The 26,856-nt window shown below is 35.7% G+C and overlaps 2 protein-coding genes, 1 long non-coding RNA gene and 1 other non-coding gene across 4 annotated transcripts; 2 read left to right on the forward strand and 2 right to left on the reverse strand.

The window, feature by feature from the left end:
- Positions 1–316: 316 nt before the first annotated feature.
- Positions 317–7,407, reverse strand: LOC106156764 (zinc finger protein ZPR1-like). The gene is made up of 14 exons (XM_013532184.2): positions 7,247–7,407; positions 6,573–6,749; positions 5,994–6,155; positions 5,663–5,747; positions 5,074–5,144; positions 4,815–4,901; positions 4,241–4,363; positions 3,893–3,964; positions 3,525–3,591; positions 2,956–3,116; positions 2,482–2,592; positions 1,763–1,852; positions 1,320–1,388; positions 317–692 (listed from the first exon to the last, which is right to left on the reverse strand). Exons 2-14 carry the CDS (start codon positions 6,696–6,698, stop codon positions 576–578), a joined length of 1,341 nt encoding a protein of 446 aa, XP_013387638.2. The 5' UTR covers positions 6,699–6,749; positions 7,247–7,407; the 3' UTR covers positions 317–575.
- A 1-nt stretch (position 7,408) lies between these two features.
- LOC106156765 (mitochondrial import receptor subunit TOM40 homolog 1) lies at positions 7,409–15,969 on the forward strand. The gene is made up of 7 exons (XM_013532185.2): positions 7,409–7,742; positions 8,327–8,487; positions 9,083–9,184; positions 12,569–12,674; positions 13,011–13,142; positions 13,634–13,819; positions 14,149–15,969. The coding sequence occupies exons 1-7, from the start codon at positions 7,556–7,558 to the stop codon at positions 14,286–14,288; spliced, it is 1,014 nt and encodes a 337-aa protein (XP_013387639.2). The 5' UTR covers positions 7,409–7,555; the 3' UTR covers positions 14,289–15,969.
- Positions 15,970–16,665: 696 nt separating this feature from the next.
- Trnav-aac (transfer RNA valine (anticodon AAC)) lies at positions 16,666–16,738 on the forward strand. The gene has a single exon. It is a non-coding gene; the product is annotated as a tRNA-Val (tRNA).
- Positions 16,739–17,269: 531 nt separating this feature from the next.
- LOC147760809 (uncharacterized) lies at positions 17,270–24,261 on the reverse strand. Its single transcript, XR_015335627.1, has 2 exons — positions 23,392–24,261; positions 17,270–21,055 (listed from the first exon to the last, which is right to left on the reverse strand). It is a non-coding gene; the product is annotated as an uncharacterized LOC147760809 (long non-coding RNA).
- Between the last annotated feature and the right edge of the window lie 2,595 nt (positions 24,262–26,856).

A 26,856-nucleotide genomic window follows, 5' to 3' on the forward strand; every position in this document is an offset into this window, starting at 1 on the left:
AATACTAGAAACTGGTCTGAATTTGAAGACCATAGGTTTGATCCATTTTAAGATAACATGAAAAAATGCTGCCCTTTACTATTAGCCGTTTCTTTCTTTTTATAAAAACAAACCAATATGTCATTTCATTTGTCTACTGTTGATTCAAGCTAGGTGAGAGCGGACTAAATATTTCGGTCTTAACTCATTTTGGGAAACGGGTCATTGACTGAAAACAAAATCAAAAGGCATCAACGTTCATATAGCGAATAACTCGCAGAGAATTTAATTTTTTTCGACTACAGCATTTTATCAATGATATAAACTAAACACAATCTTCTTCAATATATGATACGGTTTATTTTACGTTTGGCATAATCACAGATACACTTTCCCCTTGCTCAAAATATTACAATGTTTGCTTCGAATTTCTGGCTTAGAAAATGTTTTCATCCTAACAATTAATAAAACGGCCATTATGGCACTTGAATCCTTAAAAGTTTAAACTTTTCAAGTGATTCACTATTTCAAATCGCTCAAATCATTTTTACAAATCAAACACCAAGCTCAGTCCTTCCATTTAAGTACGTCTCATGTCAGGATTCATAGTTTTCAGTTTGCATATCGTTCAGTCCTAAGATTTCATTCTGATCGTAATTCCTGTCATAGTGTTCCACCGTCATCTCTGGGTCTGGCTCTGGAGCATACACATTCTGTGGAGAAATAAACCAAAGAGGGCATCATGAGACAGCATCACATCTTCAGAAATTATACGGAATCCAATATCATAATGAAGCCACCAAGATGGACTCCCTCTCGCAACCCCCCACCCAAAAAATAAATAAATAAATAAATAATAAAGTTAATTTGTTTATTAAGCAAAAATGATTTATGTTCATTATATTTCATTTATGATATAAAAAATCACGACAGAGTGAATTAGAGAGACAGTCCTGACGATGTATCTACAGTTACTTTTTTGTTGGATTGAATGAAGTGAAACTTTTTTAACCACAAAATTAATCCAACATGCTCAAAATAAAAATAAAATATTGTTATATCTCAATAGAAGTAACATAATACTGACAAGAGTTCACTCTCTTTGGTCTGGAATGTATTCCGTAGACTATCATATTAATTGTTCCCAGTTGGGTTATTAAATACTGGGCCTTTGCCACCATGCTAATTTTTTATATAAGCTGGTTATAAATATCCTTTAATAAATTAATCACTGGTAATTTCTTGTCTCTATGAACGTTTTTCAGAAATTGGCAAAATCAAAAGCACAAACATGATGAATATCTCCATCATGAACCCAGTGGAAGAATTATTCCACTTACCTGAATGTAACTATTACCAGCAGGGTCATCCAAAATAACGTGCACACCTAACCTCTTGCCACTTATGATCTACAATGTACAAAAATAAGTCCCATTTCTGCTGCAGAGACTGTGCATCCCTATTATTAGCTTTAAACATGAAAGCCACATGACTGACTACTGGATTTGACATTTAGAAACTAAGTGATACTAGATTCTTCACAGAGACAAGGCTAATCAGGACTAGTGGGCATTTCAAGTAATTTTTCGATCATCTACAGACTTCAAAAAAGTGGTTTTGGGACCACTTGTCCCAGTGACCAATGGACTAAATAGTCTAAGGCACAGTCTGGACAATACAAATCAATATATATCTTATTTAGAGAAAATTTTAGAGAAGTCTGGCAGACACTCTTCAGTCTTGCTTTGTGCTGTGGTTGATTTTTATACTTTCAAGAACTCACCTCTTCCAGCCTGGCACAAAATTCCTGCACCTTGGTCCTAGTGTCAGACTGTGAACTATCTCCTGATATAAAGGGATTTTCTTCTCCTAGCTGAAAAGGTTATATCCAATTTTAAATTAAGTGTTTTGTCTTTTCATTCATTTAATACAGGTTTGTATCAAATTAATTTGAATGAATGAAAAACTGCATATTCCTTGTAAAGAATATCTACAGAAACAATTCAGACTAGAATATAAGAGGTAATACTGCCTCCTGGGTAGGTACCACCAGCTGGATTAGGTAATTAAAGGGATCACCTTAATAAATGTAAAATAATTAAAACAAGCTATGCAGACTTTTCGATGCTGGCATATAATACCTGATGCAAATATCAAAATATAACTTAGGCAGCACAAGCTAGCACCAACTTATAGTTTATAAAATACAGTAGTTACCCCTAAACCAAGAACTGGAAAAAGGGGATCAACCCAGAGTTTAGCTTGTTCTTCTTTTTCAATTTCTGTTATAACTTTAACCTTTTACCTTGACATGTGAAAAGAAATAAATTGTTATTTGAGAGACTGAGTATGCTGCCCAAAAGTTTTTTGTTTACATGTACACTGTCTTTTCAATTTGTTAAGTCTCTCTCTCTCTCTCTCTTAAACACACACACACACACACACACACACACACACACAAAAGCACACATAAAAAATACAGAAATACAGAAACCTATTTACCTGCCCCTTGATATCAGTGAGGATGCCCTCTACAGTGGTGAACTTTCCTCCCAGAGTGCCGTGCTCCAATGTGAGTTCTAACTCAGGAATCTCAAGTCCACATGTGTCAGACTGAAACGGGGAGAAAAATCTGGTCATTTCCCAAATTAACACCCCACTACACAAGCCATTTGGTCAGTTTAATGGACATGTGCATACTAGGTTTACACTAGGATACAAAGCCTTTCAGAAACTCATCTTGGGGATTTCAGTCAAATCAGAAAATCAAACCAAATCAATCATGTAACAGAAGAACAACACCCTAAGCACTAAACTTAAAAGCACTATTATTACTGATGCATCTCTGAAGATCTACTACTTCAGAGATGCATCAGTAATACTACTTTTTTCTTTAAGATCTATATGGTGAATTGACATGAAACTTTAAATCACCAAGCAAATAATGAACTCAAAATATAATTAGTGCAATCCTACCTTCAACAGATCCCTGGACAGGTCAGAGGGATCAGTCAAATGAAGCGATATTTTAATGCCTTTAGGTTCAATCCCAGCACCTCCCTTCACCTCATTGTCTTTGGCGCCACATACATCACACACGGTGGCCATGATAACAACCTGCTTGAAGTTTGGAATATCTGGACTATGTTAAGGAGATATTATATATGATATTGTATGAAGGCCGTTAGTAATATTTCTGTATTACATGTAGCAATGGAACAGTCCTTCCCCAACTTACTACCTATAGTCACGTCTTCCCTGTCACGTGGAAAATGTGTGGAAAAATTGGCAATGTCTTTAATTTATGTCAGGAAAAACCTCTTTAACTTATCAGTAAAAAAAAAATAAACTGAAAAATAAATAACCAATGGCAATGATAAAGGAGGTGGACTAGACCTGGCCAGCACAATACAGCTCAATCTGTTACAGTGCTCTATTACATCCAGAACTGCAGTGCATGCTATTACACTATGAGAAATTGACACGTGGTACTAGCATCTGATTGTATTTAATATGATATGAATGATGTTGATCCACAAGGATACCCACTAACTTCATGTTAGTATCACAAGGACTGTTACAGTTTGGGCAGTTACTGCGGAACTGGAGCACCTAGAAAACGAAATTAAAAATCAGTTCAACCATGAAAATCACTGATAAAACATGTCTATCAATGCTTGCATGGTTACTATGAGATAAAAAAGGCGAAGCTATTATATAAAGTTCATTGTTGCTAATTGTAATTTTTAAACAGGTTAAAATGAAATTCAAACTGGAGTCCTAGACAAATAAACATTAAACAATTTTTAATTTATAAGACTTCTGTACATTCTAAATGCCTTTTTAAAATTTTATACTCAACTCCATCAAGTGATACATTTGTGTCAATAAAACAGAGCTCAAAACAAATTACCTCATCTTTTAAATTGGCTTCCGCAGCTGCTTCTTCTGCTTCTGGTTCTATGTTCTCTGTGGCATCATCAGGCTGAAATGGCAAACACCCACAAGTCAATAAAAGTAACATAACAGGTCAAGTTCCCACCCCTGCAGCAGCCTTGTCAATACCAATTTGAAATGAAAAAAAAAAAAAAAAACTATAACCTGTATACAAACATTCCTTACTCCACAATAATATTTGACACTGCTCTTGTTTTGCATAAATTTCACGACCCGTACTTCTCTTCAGATAAGTTGTACAAATCAATGACACAGTTGTATTAATCTACATTTACTTTGAATAATAACATATTTGTGATCATACCAGGATCCCCAGAAGTTTATTTTGTTCCAGATTCCTGGTATATTTTGTAACTGTGAGTCCAGGGTCAGCCTTGGGAGCACTGGGATTCTCAATATAACTGTTTCCACTGGGATCATTAACAAGCTGTAAGATGAAATATTTTCCATTTACACATTTATGTCCTACACTGTGGATCCACTCTTACTGAACACATTGTTTTTTTCCCCAATATACAAAACATATTATTCTCATCTACATAAAAATGAAAAATAAGTTACAATTTTTCTTTCTAAAATTTCACATTTATAAAGCTCTAATTTTTAATCTGGCAAAAATAATAGCTTAGATACACTTGGACAAGTTATTTCTTAGAGAACAGCCTCATGGTATTTGCACAAGATCAGTCCTAGGGTTACTATCCATATGTAAAAGCAGACGCAAATCTTTGGAAAGGCTGACTTGTTAAAACAATCATCTTGTAAACAACATATCACAGTCCTGGTTTTTTTTATCACGGTGAGAATTTAAAAGATATATTTTCACTATTGTACAAATATGGGCCTTAACTTCTCACTGTCAACATATAATGACTTACAAAAATGAAGGGTTTCTCCAGATCTTTTAATTTCTCCAACTTGGTAATAAATTCATCTATTTTGGCTGCAGTATCTGGATCTATTGCCTGAAAAAAAAAAAAAGGACCAATGACATTTATATCAAATGTAAATGTTTTACAAAGCAAACAAAGTAAAGCAGAATTATGCTGGGGACACCATAAAGGAAGTAACCTTAAATATATCCTTTCTCATTTGAAAGTCACTATTATACCAGTCTGATAATCGCAATTGTCTTACCTTCCGTACTGGCTGGTTCTGCTGTAATCCATCCACGGCTCTAGTGATCACCCCTTCTACTGTAGTTAGCACTAAAACCAACCAAGTTTTATTTTATTATTCTTTTTTAGAGAAAGTTTATACTAAAAGATATCTTGACCCAGGTGTCACCACCGACTCAAGATGAGACTAATTCAGGATACCAAGATTGCTGATGTATAGAAAGCCAATTCTTCACAAATTAGTGCTCACAATTTGGAACTACCCCACTTATTCCAAGGTATCATTCTGTGAAGAGTTACTAGTTTTATCATAACATTAAAAAAACAAAAAAAACTTTGTAACACGAATACAGCTTAATTTTCAGAACTTGAGATTCATTTTCTGTCAGTGCCACTTCACATAATGACCATATTTTAAGTATCTGGATTGCAATTTTTTACTGACAAGAAGGATAAAGCTCTGAAAACATTTTCATGTCGTGAACCAGTTTAAGACTTCTATCAGTCAGTTGAGTTAAGGTTACTTGCTATCCAAGTTTAGCATGTTTAGCCAAGTCCAAAAATCTTTTTTTTTTTTTTTTTTTGTGAAACAAAGACACAGAACTTACATCCTTTGTTAGGTGGAGCCTCAAATTCCAGACTCGGAATGGACATGGTTGCAGTGTTGGATAGCACCACCTGTCTGTTCAAGTCCTGAAACAAGACCAATAATGTTTTTTTTATTATCATTCGAAATGTGTTGCAGATTAAATCAATTGAAAAAGTTGTATAAAACATATTAAATCATAAAGAACAAAGCAAAGGTTCAAAGACTGTTTGGTTTAAAGTAATGTGATCCTTTCGTGAGAATAATTGATATTTGCCAGCTTTCAAACAAGTGGAGATCTAGAGTCTCTTCAAGTGAAAGTGGCCCCCTAAGAGTTTCTGTAACTTCTCCACCTGTTTAGCTGCCACCGTGAGCTTCAAGATGACCCCTCTCTCCTGTATGGGCCCTGCAGACTGAATCTCACTGTCCTGGTGACCACACTGGTCACAGCTGAACGACGACACAATCACATCCTTGAAAAATGGAATCTTGGTTAACATCAACCTGGTGGTGCCCTGGAGAAGTTATAAAACAGAGATTGTTTAAAAATGGCCTAGATAACTCCTTGTATAAATCACTCTTGCAGTGCTCATGTAGACAATGAAAAAGATCAATATTGAAACCATTATATGATGATGGTAACAATGACAACACTTTAAAATTACAAACTGGAAAAAACAAAAGAGATGCTTTCCTAATCATAAAGAACACAATAAGTTGAACAGGTCATTAATATCTTACATGTATATTACACAAATATATAGATATTTCTTTAAAATCTCTACATTTTTCTGTACATGACAACCCATGGATATTTATTTCATTATTCTAGAAAAATAGCATCTTCATCTCGCAATATAGCCCTCTTTCACTCTCACATCATGTAAACATATAATAAAATGGTGCCCTGAAAGAAATACAGGGTACAGTACCTGTTCATGGCAATTCAAACACAGACTTTCTATTTCATGGAACGGAGCATCATCATCTGGGTTGATATTCAGGAAAATTGGTCCATTTTTTTCTGCCAATGCCTGCTCCTCCGTGTTTTCTGACATGTTGGCAAAAGAACCTTTATTTTCTTGCCTTTGTCTTTTACTGATTTTTTCCTGTAGTATAGTTAAAAATAAAATGCAATTGGTCCTGTTGATTTATCTCCATATGACAAACCTGTACACATGCACAGCACACTACTTGTAGAGTAATACTTAACATGTAAGTCATATCTTTTTAAGTTTTATCTATATGAAGACATTTGTGTGCTTTATATTTATATGAATTCAGATATGAAAACATGTGTGTGCCCTAACTAAAGTTCATATATCATTTCTGGCCATATTATTAAAATCGTTTAAAACACTTTGCCGGTACACTATGGTACACTAGTGTCGTATTCTTAAGTCGTTTTCTATGGTTTTATGTTCATAGACCCATCAGGGTGATAGCTGAGCGTGGTATACAGGTTCAGGACTCGAGAACCTTTTCTCGAATCGTCTTACTTTGCAATGTTTACTACTACATTTACTACAGTGGTTTACAAGGTACGCCTTTAAATTGACCCACAGCGATACGTATGTACTCAAAATATTAGTGAACAAACCCATACCTGTTCTGAACTCCTTTCACATACAGTAGCTGTTAACTCAAAATGACATTGCCAGTTTGTTTTCGCTTAAAGGTCAACAGCTTTTTAAAACACATGTGGAACCTCCGGCCGGAAGTTAAATTGCTTTCCCGGAAGTACTAAGTACGCAGCCGCAATCGGTACCATGTGATCTGTTATAACCAATCTAAATCAATGTAGGTATGCACATGGCCGAGGCTGCAATTGCACTGAAACTTACAAAATCAAGAAATTATTAGTAAGACTCTCTGTGAAACAACTCGATCAAGCCGCATAATCTCAGAGCACGATATGGGGACGGTTCATGCGATGGAGGCGAATCCTCAGAAAGCTGGGGCGTCTGTTGGGTATATTCCTGCCCCAAGCATGGTGCAACCCCCGGTCGCCGGTCAACCCCCGCCGGCTCAACAAGAACCCCCGCCTCAGAAAGAAGATGACGGTCCAGGGACGTTCGAAGATCTTCATAAAGCATGTAAAGGTATGTTGGTTAATGTTGCGGGGTTTTTTCCCTTTGGTTAGTATGAACCTCTCCTGTGCATGTTACACAGCTCGTACTCATTCTCATTCGTTGCTTTCATCATCACCATCTTCATCCTGCATGCAAATTGCAAGGCTCGACAGAACCCAGAATTTCTGCCGATTGCTTTTCTTACAGTTCTTGCGTAAAATACACATACTGCTTTCAAATCTGTTTTTTTTTTAAATAAATAAACTTCTTATGATTAGTTGGTAGAGATACCATATCAGTTATATAAATCTTTATTTTTATCTTAACTAATTATAATTTTCAATATTTGTTGGTGTATACTGTTAGTACGATGTATATTGTGTAATATGCATGCCACTGGGGTTTGAAGTCAATTGTAAAGTTAGTAAACAATAAAACTTAATTATTTAAACAAATGAGTAAAGTTTTTTATTTGTTTCAATAGACATTGTTCGTTGTTGTATGTGATCATATGTAGAATCTTTAAATTATTGTCAAGTATATAATTTTTTCCTAAAATGAAATGGGATCAAACACACGTACATAATATACCTTTCATGTATCTCTCCTCACAGATATGTTCCCCACCCCATTTGATGGTGCCAAAATAATGATAAATAAGGGACTAAGTAACCATTTTCAAGTAAGCCATACTTTTACTATGAGCAATGTGAGCCCAGCTGGTTATAGGTTTGGATGCACCTATGTGGGAACTAACCAACCCTCTCCCACAGAGGTAAGAGAAGTGATACATTGTTTTCTTTTATGTGATGTACTTTTGTCTTACGGAGGACTTTGGAACGAAGAGACTTATATTTTTATTTGTTGATTTATTTATTTATTGCTTGTGTAGGTGTGTTAAATGGAGTGCAAACATTTAATTTCTACAGAATGAAAGGAGTATCTTAGAAGATAAAAATCCAATATTGGGGTGGCATTAGCAATTTTTTTCATTTAGCCAAATTACTACTTTTTCATTGCTTTTTTGTCCAAATGGTTTAAATTTGACTAAAATCAGTCAAATTAACCCGATTTTGTTTAGCCAAAGTCAGTCAATTTTAGCATTTGGCTAAATTGGCGAGTGTTAGCACTACCCCAGCAAAATGTACTATCCTTCGATGAAATTTTGAGCAATTTTCTCTCAGGTTCACAGAAATTACTATTACAGTACAGGTGACGTGAACAAAAATATGTTCTAAGAGGATTTGTGTAAACAGCGGTCAGATTAAATAAACAGGGAAATTGAACATTTAAAAATAATTTCAAGCTGACTTTCTATTTCATTTATTTATTTATTTATTTTTTACATTGTTTTTATTTTAATTTTTCAGGCCTATCCAGTACTTCTAGGAGAGCTTAGTCCAAGTGGAGATATGAATGCTAACATAATTCACCAAGTTACCCAAAATTTAAGAACAAAATTTGTAGCACAGGTAAATAAGACATAAATAATATAAAATGAGAAGGTCTTAGGGAAATTTGTTGATTTATTTGAAATTATTTTATTTAATATAAAAAAAAGCATTCTGTTGAGCTTAAATTTTTTATTTCAAATGCTTTTATTGTACCACCAGCGTTAGCGCTGGCGGTACACATGGTTTTAGTCCGGTCCGTTCCGCCGGCTCCTGCGGCTCCGCCGCCATGTTACCGTTACCGCTTCTCCTCCTAGACGGTAAGGGCCCCCATACCCATCTCTTGGATTTAGGTCACCTATAATCTCAACTTGTTCCATGTAAAATTTGGGCTTTGTCGGTATTGGGGTCTAGGTGTGGCACTCATTGCAATGCACCCTTGTCCAAAAATGGCAAAATTAAATGCTAATTATCTACCCTACGGAAGGAATTATGGGAAAAATTTCTACAGACGGCTTTCCAAAAGTCATATGTATAGATTTCAAATATGCCCTTGGATTTGACCTTTGACCTTTAAATCAAGGTCAAACGGGCAAAAATTTTCAAAAAAATGAATTTTTTTTACGAAAAAAAATTTATTTGCGCTGTTATTCAGACACCACACAGACTTAACCAATAATATTATTGGAAAATGTAACCCTTCAGGTCATCTTTCATCTGTGTGAATTTGGGGTCAATCGGTGCATTTTCACGGGTGAAGCGGCCATAAGATACCGAAACTGAAAACTGTCTCTAATTCGGGAACCGTTAATGCTAGAGACCCATTCTTTTTTGCATTTTGTAGAGCATGTAAAGCCCAACACTGGAGGTGGTCTCCGTTTTTTTGTATTCCATACGGTTTTCGAGTTACGCTGTATCAAAAAGTACATATTGGTGGTGAAAGCAAAATGTGCAGTACGGTAATGGATAATAAATTTTGAACTCTGGAAAAATAAAACATAAGGCTTGGCAAAGCAGACAACTTGTGGTCAAAAATGACATTATTTCATCAAATATGAACTTCTGGAACTTCAGAGCACCTCCCATTTCAAGAATTTTGACCAAAATGACCTTTTTTTTTATTTTAATTAATTTTTTCTGTAGGAAATTTATGGCACATTAAGGTAACTCCGAAATTATAACATTTAGTCCCTTATATCTCCAAAACTGGCAGAGATAGGTCCATAGTTACTATTGAAGTTGAATAGGAAGTCATATACTGGCAATCTTACTGTGACCTTGAAATTGACCTTTGACCTACTTTTCACCATAAATTGAACTTTGCAAATTTTGCTTCCCTTTTATCTCCAAAACTGGCAGAGATAGGTCCATAGTTACTATTGAAGTTGAAGAGGAAGTCATATACTGGCAATCTTACTGTGACCTTAAAATTGACCTTTGACCTACTTTTCACCATGAACTGAACTTTGCAAATTTTGCCTCCATTTTATCTCCAAAACTGGCAGAGATAGGTCCATAGTTTCTATTGAACTTGAATATGAAGTCATATACTGGCAATCTAAATGTGACCTTGAAATTGACCTTTGACGTACTTTTCACCATGAACTGAACTTTGGAAACTTTGCTTCCCTTTTATCTCCAAAACTAGCAGAGAAAGGTCCATAGTTACTATTGAAGTTGAATAGGAAGTCATATACTGGCAATCTAAATGTGACCTTAAAATTGACCTTTGACCTACTTTTCACCATGAACTGAACTTTGCAAATTTTGCCTCCCTTTTATCTCCAAACCTGGCAGAGATAGGTCCATAGTTACTGTTGAAGTTGAATAGGAAGTCATATACTGGCAATCTAAATGTGACCTTGACATTGACCTTTGACCTACTTTTCACCATGAACTGAACTTTACAAATTTTGGTTCCCTTTTATCTCCAAAACTGGCAGAGATAAATCCATAGTTACTATTGAACTTGAATAGGAAGTCATATACTGGCAATCTTAATGTGACCTTGAAATTGACCTTTGACCTACTTTTCATCATGAACTGAACTTTGCAAATTTTGCTTCCCTTTTATCTCCAAAGTTACGCTGTATCAAAAAGTACATTTTGGTGGTTAAAGCAAAATGTGCAGTACGGTAATGGATAATAAATTTTGAACTCCGGAAAAATAAAACATAAGGCTTGGCAAAGCAGGCAACTTGTGGTCGAAAATGACATTATTTCATCAAATTTGAACATCTGGAACTTCAGAGCACCTCCTATTTCAAGAATTTTTACCAAAATGACCTTTTCTTTATTTTAATTAATTTTTTCCATAGGAAATTTATGGCACATTATGGTAACTCCAAATTTATAACATTTAGTCCCTTATATCTCCAAAACTGGCAGAGATAAGTCCATAGTTACTATTGAAGTTGAATAAGAAGTCATATACTGGCAATCTAAATGTGACCTTGAAATTGACCTTTGACCTACCTTTCACCATGAACTGAACTTTGGAAATTTTGCTTCCCTTTTATCTCCAAAACTGGCAGAGATAGGTCCATAGTTACTTTTGAACTTGAATAGGAAGTCATATACTGGCAATCTAAATGTGACCTTGAAATTGACATTTGACCTACTTATAATCATGAATTGAACTTTGCAAATTTTGGTTCCCTTTTTTTTCCAAAACTAGCGAGATAGGTCCATAGTTACTATTGAACTTGAATAGGAAGTCATATACTGGCAATCTAAGTGTGACCTTGAAATTGACCTTTGACCTACTTATAATCATGAACTGAACTCTGCTAATTTCTTTCTCTTTTAACTCCAAACCTGGCAGAGATAGGTCCATAGTTACTATTGAAGTTGAATAGGAAGTCATATACTGGCAATTTACTGTGACCTTGAAATTGACCTTTGACCTACCTTACGATGAACTTAACTTTGATTGTACCATTTTAAGTTATATATATATTTTTGCGTATTTTGAAAATTCTTGTTGATTGCATAATGATTCAAGCATAAGACTGGTGGCTGTGTCCCTTATTTTGTGTTTGTGGGGGTCTATACGAATGCGCTTGCTCCAGCTGGTGGTACAATATTCGGAGGCGGTATCGCCTCTCTGATCCTCTAGTTTTTATTGCACATAAATTTATAGTAAAAAATAGATAATGTGTGCCTTAAAGTTACATTTGAGGCAAGCATGGATTCCCTATAATTATGACTTTTTCCAAGATTGGGGGGACAAGCCATCCAAAATTATTATCTGTAGTTTCCTACAAAATTTCAGGGAGCCCCAGCCAACATTGCAAAAAAAAAAAAAAAAAAAAGCTGATAAACGGTACAGCTGTCTTTGAAAATATTGGCCATCTGGTGATGAGATGCTTAAGATGCTTATTGAGGGCATTCATGTTTACAATGTCTTTTTATTATTATATTATAATTACATATAATTATTATAATATTTTATTATAATTACAGATTCAAGGAGGCAAATGGGTTGCCACTCAGTTCCAGAATGATTATAAAGGAAAAGACTACACGGCCTCCTTTGCAGCCATGAATCCAAATTTTCTAAATGATTCTGGTAAGTGAATTCTAAAAAATAAAAACATAAATGTAAATTAGTTGACAGTAAATGAATTACTTGGTGGCTATCTTATTGTTATTTTTTATTCCTTGCAAACTATGAATTTTCATCCAGACACTTCAAATGGATCTTCATAGATTATTATATGTTGTTGTGTTTCTCTCTCTCTCTCTCTCTCTCTCTCTCTCTCTCTCTCTCTCTCTCTCTCTCTCTCTCTCTCTCTCTCTCTCTCTCTCTCTCTCTCTCTCTCTCTCTCTCTCTCTCTCAACAATGTGCCAACACTAAACTTTTATTTTTATTAATTAATCTAATTATTGTATTGCTTAATTCCAGGTATATATGTAGGGCAGTATCTTCAGAATGTCACAAAAAGCTTAGCACTGGGAGCAGAAGTATTTTATCAAAGAGACAAACAACTGCCTGGTCACCAAATAGCAGTCCTTACATTAGCTGGGAAATATACAGGTAGTGAATTTTCCAGTGTGTTAAAGTGGATGTAAACAAGTGTAGTTAAAAACGTTTTTAAAAGTGTTTTTCTGGGGTTAAGTTTAAAATTTCAGGTTAATTGTGCATGTTACCCAGTCTGTCATTTTTGTCTGACATAAAGGGATAACAATTTTTCATTTTTTGCTAATGAAGGTATTTTCCTGGGGTAAACAAAAATTTCCCCATACTTACCAATGTTAAATGAATCCATTAAGATGTTCAAAGTTAGTCCGTGTTTTTTTGGTCTTTTGAAATTATCTTTTAAGAGATTATTACAGAGGTACAGCCATCTGTGAAAGTCCACATGGTCTCATGGCAAGCACAGATTGCCAGAGTAATTGCAATAACTGCTGTTTAGGTGGTAAAATGGAAATTATGATATTTATATGACTTGCTTACAATGAATTTACTGTGAAATATGAATCTCGGAAGACCAGCTATTATCCCTTTTACATTGCCATGTTCTACAGGTACTAACTGTCAGGCAGGGTGCAACCTGACCCCAGGGGCTGGCGGTCTTCACCTCAGCTATCACCACAAACTGGACAAACAGGTCCAGATGGGGGTCGAGTTGGAGACCAGTTTAAGAATGAGGGAAAGCGTCGCCACGTTTGGGTACCAGGTAGATTCTGAAGATGGTAGTACGACTTTTAAAGGTAGGTTTGGCAGTTGTATGAGTTTCTTATGTTGTAAAAAGGCTGTTATCTCTGCATGGTTGACTTTCAGGTCTGCTTTATGTTTTTCAGTTTGGAGAATGGTTATTTTCTCTCTTTGGGTGCAGGGAAGTGATTAAAAAGATAAAGAGAGCATTTTATTTGAACAGTAAAAGACACCTGTCACTAAATTTATTTTAGGTCAACCAGTGTCTTTATGTAAATTATATTAGTAATGAAGTTATGTGAATTATAGGATGTTGAATGTTTGATAGTGATAGAGATGAAAGTTTGAGGTAACAAATGCATGGTATTTCCAATTATTGTTTCAGCTCAAGCAGACACAAATTGGTGTGTAGGAGCAACATTGGAAAAGAAATTACTACCTATGCCCTTCTCACTTATACTTAGTGGATTTGCTAACCACCCAAAGTCTTCCTACAGGTTTGGTATAGGATTTATGGTTGGATAGCCTTTCTTGGACACAGTGCCCTCTATTGTGCACAGGTGGCAACTAGAATGTTTAAATGCTGCATGAACATGACACTTAGGAAATTGTTGTATATTATTGGAGAGAACTTGAGTTGTGGATAGAAATATATGTGACATTTTAAGGATGTTACTCTCTTGTCAGAGGACAGCAGGGTAATAGGGCATCTTTGTTTTTTTATGCACCAACAGAGCTGTATGTCTTCTTTCAGAAAGATGTAACAGTGTCTGGCATTCTCACTGCTTTTTTACTGCCAATACAAAATGGACCCATTTTTCTTGGGTTAGAAGTTGATATTTTTACAGTGTATTCGTATTTAAAAATTATAAATTAAGTATGTTGTTTCATAATGGCATGTGAGATAACAGACAAATTGCCAAAGGTAAACACATGAAGTGCTTTTGAACGGGTTCTTCTGCTCATCTTACTTATGCCGAGATATATGATAGAAGATAAACCAGAGGGGAAAAATGTATATTATGTATTATTCTTAGAGCAATTGATCATCACAGTAATGGAAACCAGACAGGTATGATATTGGTCACAGGTTTATGAATTTGTTAAGAGCCAGCTGAAGTACGCATTTGGAATAAGTTTTGTTTCAGTATTGCTGTAATGATTATATATATTATATAAGTTTCCCACAAAGTGATATATATATGCCTTAATTGAAAACCAACCTTTATTACTTTATCACCATGTCTGTCACAGGAAAGTGCAGAGATATGCCAGTAACTCAGTAAGCATTTTTTTTATCATTTTTTATCCCAGCAAGATCTGAAAGTTGTTGTGCATGGCTGTAAAGTAAGATCCTATTAAGTGTCAGTTATTTGGGAAAAAAACATTTGAGATGCCTACTTTAGGGTATACTTCACATAAGACATAATCTCCATGTACTTGAGACCAAAATTGGCCAAAATTTTTTATCATGTGGATAGTACATTGGTAGTTGCCTACTTAGAAGATAATATTTTGGGCCGTTTTCTTCAAAGTATGATATGTCTGATGTGATGGACTGACAGTTAACAACTATTATAGCAAACCACTCCACCTTTATCCTGAATAGTAATTAAGATGTTCTTAACTGTGTGGCTGTGTCCTATAGTCAAATTGAGAACCTTGGAAAATCTTACTTTTGTGCTCTTTTCAAGCTTGTTCATATTGTTTGTTGATTTGTTTACCGTATAAAATGCTAATATAATGCGTATATAATGTATAAGTTTTCATACACATGAAAGAAGTTTAAATTAAAGATAAGATATAATTATTATTATTGTTATTATTCAGTGCTGATTTAATACTTTTAATTGCTGGATTATATATCAGCATTTCAATATTCATTCCATTTCAAAACAATATAATTATTCAACCTAATATTACATTGTTCCAGCTGATATACTTTCATATCTGCCTTTGTTATGCTAATGACTTGCCTTTTAAAACCAATTGTAATACACTTTTCTCTTTATATGGCTAGAAGGTGAGGGTAAATTGTCTGTCATCTTATATTCCTGTCTTGAAGAGCGACATTGCTCTGTTAAATATAATCTAAAAGATCAGAAAGGTTTATTAAGTTAACACGTAATTAGCACGCATTTGTATAAAGGGGTTTTATTGAAATGTAAATGATGCATATTAAATTTAATTTGCCTGTAAAACATTAGTTAATAGTTAGTCCTTATTCATTGTGAATTTTGCTTGTATATTACAATTCCAGAGTGACTGGCTTATGAAGCGTTCCTGCTGTCTCTACACTGGTGCATAACCAAAAAAAAAAAAAAAAAAAATCTTTGTCGCGTTCTTTTTTTTGAAAAGAAAAAGACAAAAATAATAATTGATTTTGTGTGAATCAGGGTAAGTACACATGAACCAAGGAGGAAGTCTACTGTTTCGGCATTACAGCTGCCACTTTTTTTTTTTACCAACACTCTATTATTATTATTATTATTTTTTTTTTTAGCAGTTTACTACTGCACTAAAACTAGAAGAGACACGGATGCAATAAATAAAGTCATGTATGGCGGATCCAATTTTTTTCTATAAATTTCCATGCATCAGTATTGACGTATCATTTATGCCTGATAATTTTCAAATCCTTTATCTTTTTAATATATATATGTAAACTTACAAACTTTAGGATAAGTTTTCCAGGGAACTTACAGTGTAAGTACTTCACTTATTCACCAAGGCAGGTCTACACGGTTATTCATATAGTCGGAAATTGCTAACCTAAGATAAAAAATATACAAAACTACTTAGGTAGTTGTAATACAACATGTTAACGTGCCAAAATTATTTTTATCACGCGAGGATCCCATAGCTGACCGTGTATAACTATTAACACCCGTGGAACAACGAGGGCTCCGTGGTGTAGCGGTTATCACATCTGCCTAACACGCAGAAGGTCCCCGGTTCGATCCCGGGCGGAACCACTTTTTGTTACATCGCAGCGTTACTGTAATTCGAAATCCGATTGTCGGTTCATAGTGGTTTGGAGACTTGTGGGTCCCAGATAATAAGATGCAAAAGGACATGAGTTATAAGAAGAATACCAGCGGGTCTGTTCTGTGGGAAAATTAATTTCAGATCTGAAATAAACACAGAAGTGAAATTGGTATTATGTCTGCAACATCTGGAATTATATTGAATCTTCACCCAAAAATATATGAAGTTAAGATCACTGACAAAAGTAAATATAAATGGGAAGCACACACTTTAGGGTTAAATTTTGAGCTGTTGTCGAAAAGTCCACCAGACCCACCCAATGCTGCCCCCTCTTCTCTTCCACACAACCCTAGTAAGCGTACTTGTAGGCAGATTCGGTCTTATAATAACATAATATGATGATATAATATATTAAAACAACGGCTCCATCCTATTTCAGTCATCCTGAATTTTCAAATGCCCCGTATCAGAAAACGACTGCCACAACCGTACGTGCCATAAAATCGGCGTTAAATGAATGGTTTTATACACCTATTTAATTTTCTTCTCTTATTATAAATTGCATTCTATTTGTAAACATTGATAATTGAAATCTGTGTCGGAACAATTGAGTAAACAAATAATTAAAGACAGCATTAAATGCTTGTGTAATAAATTCACCAAAGAACCCAGTAATTGCATATTTGACTTTGTCTATACAAAATAATTAACAGATTGAATAAAAATACATTTTAAGCAATGCATTTAGTTAAAACATCAAATTCTAATCAATTTCCCTTTCTCTTCTTTATGAAAAAATGGGTATTTTTTTAAGGAAGTTTTCTTATTTCCATTAAGTCATCATACCAAGGGACAAACCGAATTAAACACTGTCAACCACATAATAGCTTTACGCTGCACCGTCTTCAAAATTTTGGACGTAATTTGGTCTACTTATCTGCCCCGTTTATGAACGATCTTGAACTATAAAGTATTTCGATATACAACTATAGCGTACTGTATATATGCTACACCAAGCTTATTACAACTGAATAGTTCATCGCAACAAAATTTTAAAAATCAACGTCTAGATATCTTCATACAAATTCTTGAATGCATTTCATTTCCACATATATCCACACCACACCTAACCCATAACAACAATTTTATGATTTTTATAACCCAACATTCCTTATAGTTTTTTGTCATATTAAATTTAAAAAGTTAACATATATTTTCATTTTTGTTGTCGGCGGTTTATGAAAAACATCACGAACACATTCCATTATCAAGCGCAACTTCTCAGATTAGAAGTCCCGAATTTGTTATCCATAATTAAACAGTTATAATAATAATGATAATAATAATAATTGGATGTTTTCAATATACACATGAATTATTATAAAGTATTCAAACAAAATCTCCGCAGAATATACAAAATTTGTTCAAAAGGTAATGACACAGCGTCCCGGGCTTTGTGGCTCTTGTAAAACTTTGGGAGAACTTATTATACAAATGCACAGCAAAAGACTCTCTTTGCAGAACGCGTTGGAGGTCAGGAGTGTTTTTATCGATGAAACACTTCGTTTTCACTTTTCTATACTCTATCGGGTAAAATGACTTCTGATATAAGCCTCTCACAATGCAAGACTTATTGCTTTGCAAATCCTCAGCACTGCTGACATCACACATCCAAGTGGGATGTCTTCTCGCTACGCGCGTGAGGAGACTTGGTCCGTTCGCCTCCCAGACATTCTGATTATAGCTATCTAGGAATTCTTTTATACACTCCCGGAGAAAAGGGTTGTGCTTGTCAAACTTGAGAACTGCTCCATTTAACACAGTATGATCACTGTTTTCCCATGCAGTTACATTATTCAAATCTTTCAAACTCTTAACTAAAATAACGTCAGTGTCCATATAAATGCCGCCATGAAGATAAAGCAGTACTATTCTGATCAAATCTGTCTCGTGGCTATACCAAAATCGTCCTTTTGAAATAACCGGTATTTTTTTCAAAAAGGTTTTTGATCGTTCTGTAAAAGTGTGTGGATCCAATCTTTGCACATTTTTTAGTAACCCTCTGAGAGTATAATTTCTGACCTCAACATGAAAGCCCGCTTCAGTGAACGCAGAAACCTTGTTTTGTGACAGAGAATTGCTTAAAATGCGTACTTTTGCATTGGGATGGTGGTAAAAAATACTCTCGAGCGAACGGCGATTCCTTTGCGTTACTTCACTTGTTGTGTAAACCTGAAAAAACGTCAATGCAGTTCTTTCGTTTGTCATTAAAGGTTTAAGAGGCACTATCCCAAATGTAATCGCCGTTTCTCGCAATCCAGAGAATTTCCGTATCTCGTGCCAGAGGGTGGCGCGAAAGTGCATGTGAATTTCATGATTTGGGTTCATTTCTGGTTTGTCCCAGTTAAAGTTTTCCAACCCCTTGTATGACGTCATCTTTCTGTCCACCGTTACTGTATGGAAAAGTTTCGCTAAACCTTCTGTGCGATTTCCTCCTCCTCCGGGTAAGAACGCCGTTTCCACAAAAACAACTGGAATTCCCATGGCAACGCATGGAAGAGCGCTATGGATGCGTGACGTCAAAACCAATTTTGCACGTGAATATTGTTCCATTAAACGGCGCGCTTCTTCATACCGTTCTATTCTGTCAAATTTCATCGAAAAGGGCAAGTTATGAGTGACCCTAATAATTGATTTTCTTATGTGAGAAGGAACAATTATTTCTACAGCTCGCCAATCCACGTCAACGACAAACACGTCCTCTCTTTCTGTAACCGGATTGGGATTGTGCATCAAAAGTGTCAAACAGGCCGACATATACACTGAAATATTCTGCTCGCGTAAAACTTTGACCGTGTTCTCGTCACGAGCACCTACGGATCCATGTTCTTTGAAGTAATTATTCCCAGGCACAGTTAATAGCTTCTTCCGGAAATTTGGTCCAAAATACATGGATAACATTAAAGGCTTAAGATTAATATTTGGCGGCCATATCATGTCACCGGCGTTATACCATGCGTTTAGAAATATTGTAATTGATTCATTTGGTTTCTTGGTTTGGCCGGACTTTTTTCTTAGATGAGCTCTAGTATCTTCAGCTTCAAATTTGTCATCTCCGGCTTGGCTCAAGTAAAAGGATCTATTATTTATATTATCGAGCTTTCTGTTTCTATTTCTAATGTTTTCCGTCACATTGACAAGTTTCTCAGTAATGTCCGGCTGCCCGTATGTCTCAATGCACGTGACGTCCCATGTGTCACGGTCCACAAATCGGTCAGCAAAAGGAAGAAACTGGATCGCAGCTAGGGTCTGAATCTCATCTCCGGCGTTGATATCTTTCGCCACAGTGACTCGATGGTCAAAGCTTAAGACACCATAAAGATTATCTGGTAAAAATTTGAATACAGGCTCCTTGGCAGTCATTTTAACTTGTTTGTTATCTACCTGACTAAGAACTTTTGAACGCCACAAAACTGAATCGGTGTGCCAGTTTTGGATCTGACTTCTACTATGACTATTGTAAGTTGACTGAATCACAACCATGGTATTTTTGACGAAAGGAGAACGTCGTTCAAACCTGGATATTGAAAATATACTTTCATTACCCACCCATTCACCCTTGAAATATTCATCGGGTAACGTTGAGGTCAATATTGACGGTAAATCTATGAACAGTCCACCAAATGTCCAGAGTGAGAGCAAAACACTTATTTCTTGCATGAGCACTTGAAATTTACGACCCATGAGCAATTTGAAGATTGCAGATTTGGAAACAAAATCATCCAGGGGAGTATTCTTTGCTAAGACAGGTAGTAGTAAACGAAGAACTTTGGAGTGTTTAGGTAGCTTGTCTTCTATTTGATCCATACATTCACTGCTTCCACACATGAATATTACACTCCTTGCCGGATTGAACTGGTTAAATGTTTTTATTTTATCCATTAGCGGTAGAGGAATTGGGGTGTAGTGAGACCACACCATGACAACGTCTGAGGTCGTATTTGAATATGGGCCAAATTGATGATGCGCTGTGAGTAAAGTATCCTCTTTATAGAATGTTGAAAAGGATGATTCGGACTCGTCAGTTATTGGCATAACAGTAGGTAAAACGCGAGTAAACCGACGAGGAGGGCCCTGATTCTCCGGGTGGATGGTTGCACCTTCAGATGACTTGACGGGCCGTGCCTTCGCCCTCAAATTTCGACTTGCTAAACCTTTTTCTTTTGCTGGTGATACGAACCAACTGGCGTTGCCAAAACAAAGCTCATCACCTGGGTGTTTGGCTTGATCCCTAGATAGGCCATCTAGAAAGACACAGGTTGGTGTAGAACCTAATATATTCTTTGAGTCAGATGTTCCAACTGATATTTACTTATACAAATTACCCATACTCAACATCGTGCACATAGTATAATATAACAAATTATTCAGTTCAATGAAATATTGAAATATAAATACCATGAATTGCTTTCATTTTAGAGATAAAACTAATATAAAGAAGTGGACATTAAAATATTTATGAATTAGGCTTCAAAGTTGAATCAAAATTAATTACTGCAGAGGGATAAAGCTACTTTAAAGCCGTTTACTGCCTTTAAAAGTCAGAACCCTACTATTTTTGGGTAAGAAATTGAAATGAGATTTTGCTTGATGGGTGGGATCCCCCCATAATTCGTTTTAATATTTAATCAGTTCTGTCTTTCATGATACCATCCAGTTGGGAAAGGTCTCTCCCAATTACTTTATTAGTGGCGTTTATAACACTGAGAAGTTTTTTCCCGTTCCTCCAATGTAGCCTTACCATACCAGCTGGTAATACCAAACGTTTAGATGCTCTCAATAAAACAGCTCAAAAAATGACTAAAAACGGTCTCATTATCTGTAAATGTTCTAAGTGAAAAGTGCAGCCTTTGTCTTGCTTTCCTTGTGAAAATGGGGATTTTCACTGTAAAAAAAGTACGCTGTAATCCGTCCTTTATTTAATTCCGTCAGCTTCGGGCCATTTTCAGATATATCATTTCCCTGTATGTCAGTATGTTAATACGTACTGCTCTGGGTGATATTTTGCTGCCACCTCATTTTTGCTACCCATTACGGTTATTTCCAAATTCATTTATATCATATGAAAATAAGCTGAACAAACAAAAATTGCGGATTTATATCCTTGTTAGTCACCAGACATACTTATTTAGACATGCAGAGAATGAGTAAAAAAACTTAGTGGAGAACGGATTTGAAAATAAATAGCTTAAATAAAAAGCAGACAAGAACTTCATAAAATATGAGACAGCAGTTCTTGGGCATAGTAAGGTTTCACAAGACAGCCAGCCTAGTCTTGATGCTCTAAATGGTCGTCACACCCTCTAGAATTTGAGATCTCAATAATGTTGTCTATAGGTTTTATATTTTGGATTCTGTCTTCTCCATAGTAACCAATGGCCATTTGACAAATATGAGCACATGTCACCGGTTGGCAGCCCCAAAGTTAAGAGAGGGGTGTGCACTTGCAATATTCCTCAACACCTTTTGCTTGCAGCATGGCAATGCTACTCTCTTACAGCCCACTTGGTAACGGAATTTATAAACGAAAACTACATTCTGCTCATGGACCAAACCTACAAAAGCACAACTGAACTTCTTCGAGACGAATTGTGGAGAGTTGTATATAGGAGAAACCAATACCCAGCAAATTTACAATAGTTGAGACAAGCTTTGACACAAGAGTGGAACACAATCCCCCAGCAAAGATCAGTGGCACTAGTGTACAACATGCAACGCCACGTATTGGGTCTTTATCGTACATGTGGGGGTCACACCCGCTACTGATGGGTACAATTCTATACTTGTCTTAATAAAGAAATGTAAAAAGAATTTTGAAAGTTTGAGTTCATTTTCAGGGGCTACATTAAAAATACCCAGGAAGTGTGTTTTTTGTTTCCTTTGCATGTCAGGGCATAAAACATTTTGTATCTGCAATGATGATACAAGTAAAGAATAAAGAAAAGTTGACATTTGTGGCAGTGTATTGTTGGACATAAATACCGAGAGAAAGCACTCGCATTTCATCGAAAATAAAAATCCTAAAAGCAAATAAAGCGTATATCGCCACGGTCACATAACACCTTAGGTATGTAGCCTATATAGGCCTATAAGTCAAATGTTAAATTACCTGTATATTTCAAGCTTTTACTTTAGCTCCCATTAAGAAATAAATTACATCAAGTCAAGCCGCTTAAATATCTTAAAGCAATAATAACTCATTGTTTTGGCCAAAAAATGAATTTTCCTGGAGTAAACATCAATTTTCCCATACTTACCAATGGCTAATGAATCCATTTTTACATTCAAAGATGGTCCCTGGTTTTTTTCTAAAAAGTTTGGTTTTTTGTTAAAATCTCTTAAGAGATTTTAACAGAGTATAGACATCAATGGAGGTCACGTGGTCTAAAGACAAGTTCAGATATCAGAATAATAGTTATAACTGCTGTTTTTGTGGTAAAACAGAATAAATTATATTTCTATGAGTTATTCACAAGGTTTTTATTGTGAAATATAGATCTCATACGAAGAGTTATTATCCCTTTAACCGATAACATGCGTAGAATTCTTATCGGGGACAGATATAAGTCCATACGCTTACCTTCGAAATAAAAAAGAAATGCTGAAATGTAAACAAACGAAGCAGTCACCAATACACACAGCAAGAGCAGTGAGGTTCTTCGTATTCTACATCCACCCACTTTGACCCTCATCTCTGTACATGTAGATATTACCCGACAATGTACAATGAAAAAAAAAGTCTTTTTCGTTTCAGTGGACGCCGTTTGCCAGCTTCGTCCCCACTGTGCAGGCCAGGCGTCTGCAGCCACCAACAGCTAAAACTGTTCAGGTTGAAGGACGCTGTAGGCTAAATGTACCCTCTACCAGGGCGACATACTGATTTTCCACAGATATTCACCGATACATGTATGTCTCTAGATAAATAGACAGTCATTTTGGTCTGATGTCGATTCAGCAAAAAATGCCCACAATAATAACCGCGGCCCTGGTAGAGGGTAGGGTAAATGTGGGACTGCCTTGTTCGTATGTTGCCTTGTTGTAGTGCTTCTGTTATTGGCAGTCTATGAGTTCATGTTGCGCCATTCCAAGTTTACTTTAAGGACATGAACATCTATCCCGAAGCTTTCTTTGAAATGCAGAACGATACACGGAACCCTATATTTTTCTTTATTTTTGCATTGCTGATCAAAAGATTGACAACAGGTATATAGACAGGTGGCATTGGCTTCAGGTGTAGATTCATTCCTGTTGAAGTACCTTGAAGCGTATAATGTACATGTAGATAGCACACGGTTAAGGGATAATAGCCTGCCCGCTGCAGATAAGACCAACAGAACTATTGTAGTTACCAACAAAGATATGACGAACAACCATGTCCAACAACCACGTCCTACAGATGACTTAATGGACTCTGCCCTATGCCCAAAATTTCGACCTACATAAAATTTCTCTTTTGCTATAATTATATACCACCAGTCTGGCGTTGCCAAAAGGTAGCAACGCCGTGTAAAGGTCCACTGAAGGCAAGTGATAAACTCACTCATTTACAATGTACATATTATGTTTATATAATCAGTCATTGTTATCATTCGCTTTGCTTCTGTCTTGCATGAATATTTATCATTCTCTGTATAACTAAGTAAGCATGGGGCAAATGCATATCTGATAAGTAGAAACTACTGCATTACAATTAGTATTTAAATGAGTTGCTGCCACTGTGGCATGCAGATAGATTCCCTGTAGATATTGGGTATAAATGCTGAATGCTTGGACTTAATAAAGGACTTTTAGACTTGGAACTGAAGATGTGAGTTTGTAGTTATATTCCCTCTCCCATGCATCAGTGACAAGTAAAATATTAGAAGAACCTGGGTAGGGTGGAACATGGACCCCTACAGCCGGCCGTCCAACATCAGCTACTGTAGCTCTCCACCTTGGCGGTTTGCTTTAACACTCGAAATTAAACAGACTGGAGTATTAGTCTAAGATATTTCTTGAGTCAGATGCTTCAACTGATATTCATTTGCACAAATTAGCCACACAGGCAATCAACAATGTCCAGTTGTATTAACGATATTAAATACCTAATTAAATATTTCGCTTTCATTTCATCGTATTTTATTGGGAGAGACCATTTTCTGTGTTTATCTGAGTCTAGACTCGTTTTGCTCTAGTGCATTGAGCGGTGTTGCGCTGTATCTATACAGTAATACATGTACCAGATCGGCCGAAGCCTCCTTTTCACCTTTATTTTCCCAAACTACATCGATCTGTTGACAACTGACAAGTGTTAGCAATACCTAAGGGCAGTTGGAAAATAGTAGCAGTAGTTTGAATATGTTTTGAAATTTCCTCCTTTTTAGCCAGGTTTGGGAGTTAATAAGCTTCGTGACCACGTGGTCTGGTGACGACATACAAGCCACCGGAGGAGAGAGCCTGCTTGTTAAGAAAGCTGTCAAACTGAGCTACCATTATCAACCTGTAAGATGACTTTTCAAACTACTGAAAACAATTCATACCTATTCACCTGTCTTACCTGAGGGGTTAAGATCCTCGTAAAGTCAAGTGCCCGTCTATTCAATTATTTCACTGGCGGTTATCCCAACTAGTATAAAATACTGCATTCGAATGACTTGAGGGTATTTTGATCATTTTAATGATTTAAAAATATGAGGTCCATGTTATTTTACCCCGAGTAAAGCTAGCTTGCTCAATATACCTTTTCATGTGTTGGCTTTACAGTGTATTGCTGATATGGGTCACATATGAAATCAAGACCGAGCTGGCAATACCGAAATCTAGAACCTAGGGTATGTTATTTGTGAAAATCAATTTGTCAATAAATTGGAAAATACACATTCCATAATATGTAAAAACAGTTTTTCTCTTTTCTGGCATTATAAAAGGATAAGGAGTTTGGTAACTCAAGCCTCAGATTTGTGAATGTGAGCACGAATGCCCAGATTGGCGATTCGAGCCACGGATTTAGCATTGACATGAATAATTTACCCTCTACCAGGGCCACAGATTGATTTTCCACTAGGTATTCACAGATATGTCTCTGGTTAAAATTGAAGGTAATTCTCTGCATTGTACAATGATAAATTCTACATATATACTGTAAGTGCCAGATTCCTTGCTTTAGATTTACAAGGTGTAAGTGCTAGATTCCATGTTTTAGATATACAAGGTATGAGTAGTTTTCATGACTTGCGTGAGTAGCGCACCTGTTTTGAATGTAACCGAGTCATAACGCTACAGGATTTTGCACAAGTAGGGTCTCTCCTGCATTTTACCGTTATTTCCAACGTTGTATGGTGTATTGTTACAGTTCTACGGAGAAATCATAACGTAAGTCTTTATATTATCAAAATATATTTGAGCATTGTATTTATTAGTTTTCTGTATAAATGATAAAGGTAAAATCTTGGTATATTAGCTAGAGCACCTGGTAGGGTGTGGCCATTAGTATGAAATACAGTAAATGTAAAATACGCGAACGCATTAGTATAATTGTCAACTGTAAAGCCTTGCTGTAATTCAGTATTTAACGTTTTAATTAAAATTGTATTATGGTAATTGTATTATAAGGTAAATTTCATATTATTTGTGCTTATTGAATAGATAACAGATTCAAGTCTCGCTATATAAAGCCGACTTTATGTAATGTTCAATATATCTAGTAAAATACAGTTATGTATTTGATGTATGTAATTTAAATATTCAGATGTACATGTATAAGTATTTGTATAGTTTCCTTTATTTATTTATTTATTTATTTATTTATTGTTTTCTTTCCTAGATTATGTACCTTGCTTGCTGACTTGCTGACTTGATGATTTGCTGATACACTGACTTATCCATTTGCTGTACCGACATAAGAGATGTGAATGGCAAAATGTTAACTGAACTGAACGTTGAAATAAAGCATGAGTTACATATATTCTCCACTGTCTCAACGATTTCACATATACTATGCAACCCGGGTAAAGGGTATGAAAAATGCAGAATGGTTTCTCTTTCCTCCATCAAATAAGATTGGTAT

The sequence above is a fragment of the Lingula anatina genome, chromosome 7 (assembly GCF_051362555.1).
Source record: "Lingula anatina isolate TDL-2025a chromosome 7, LinAna3.0, whole genome shotgun sequence".
Taxonomy (NCBI): Eukaryota; Metazoa; Brachiopoda; class Lingulata; order Lingulida; family Lingulidae; genus Lingula; species Lingula anatina.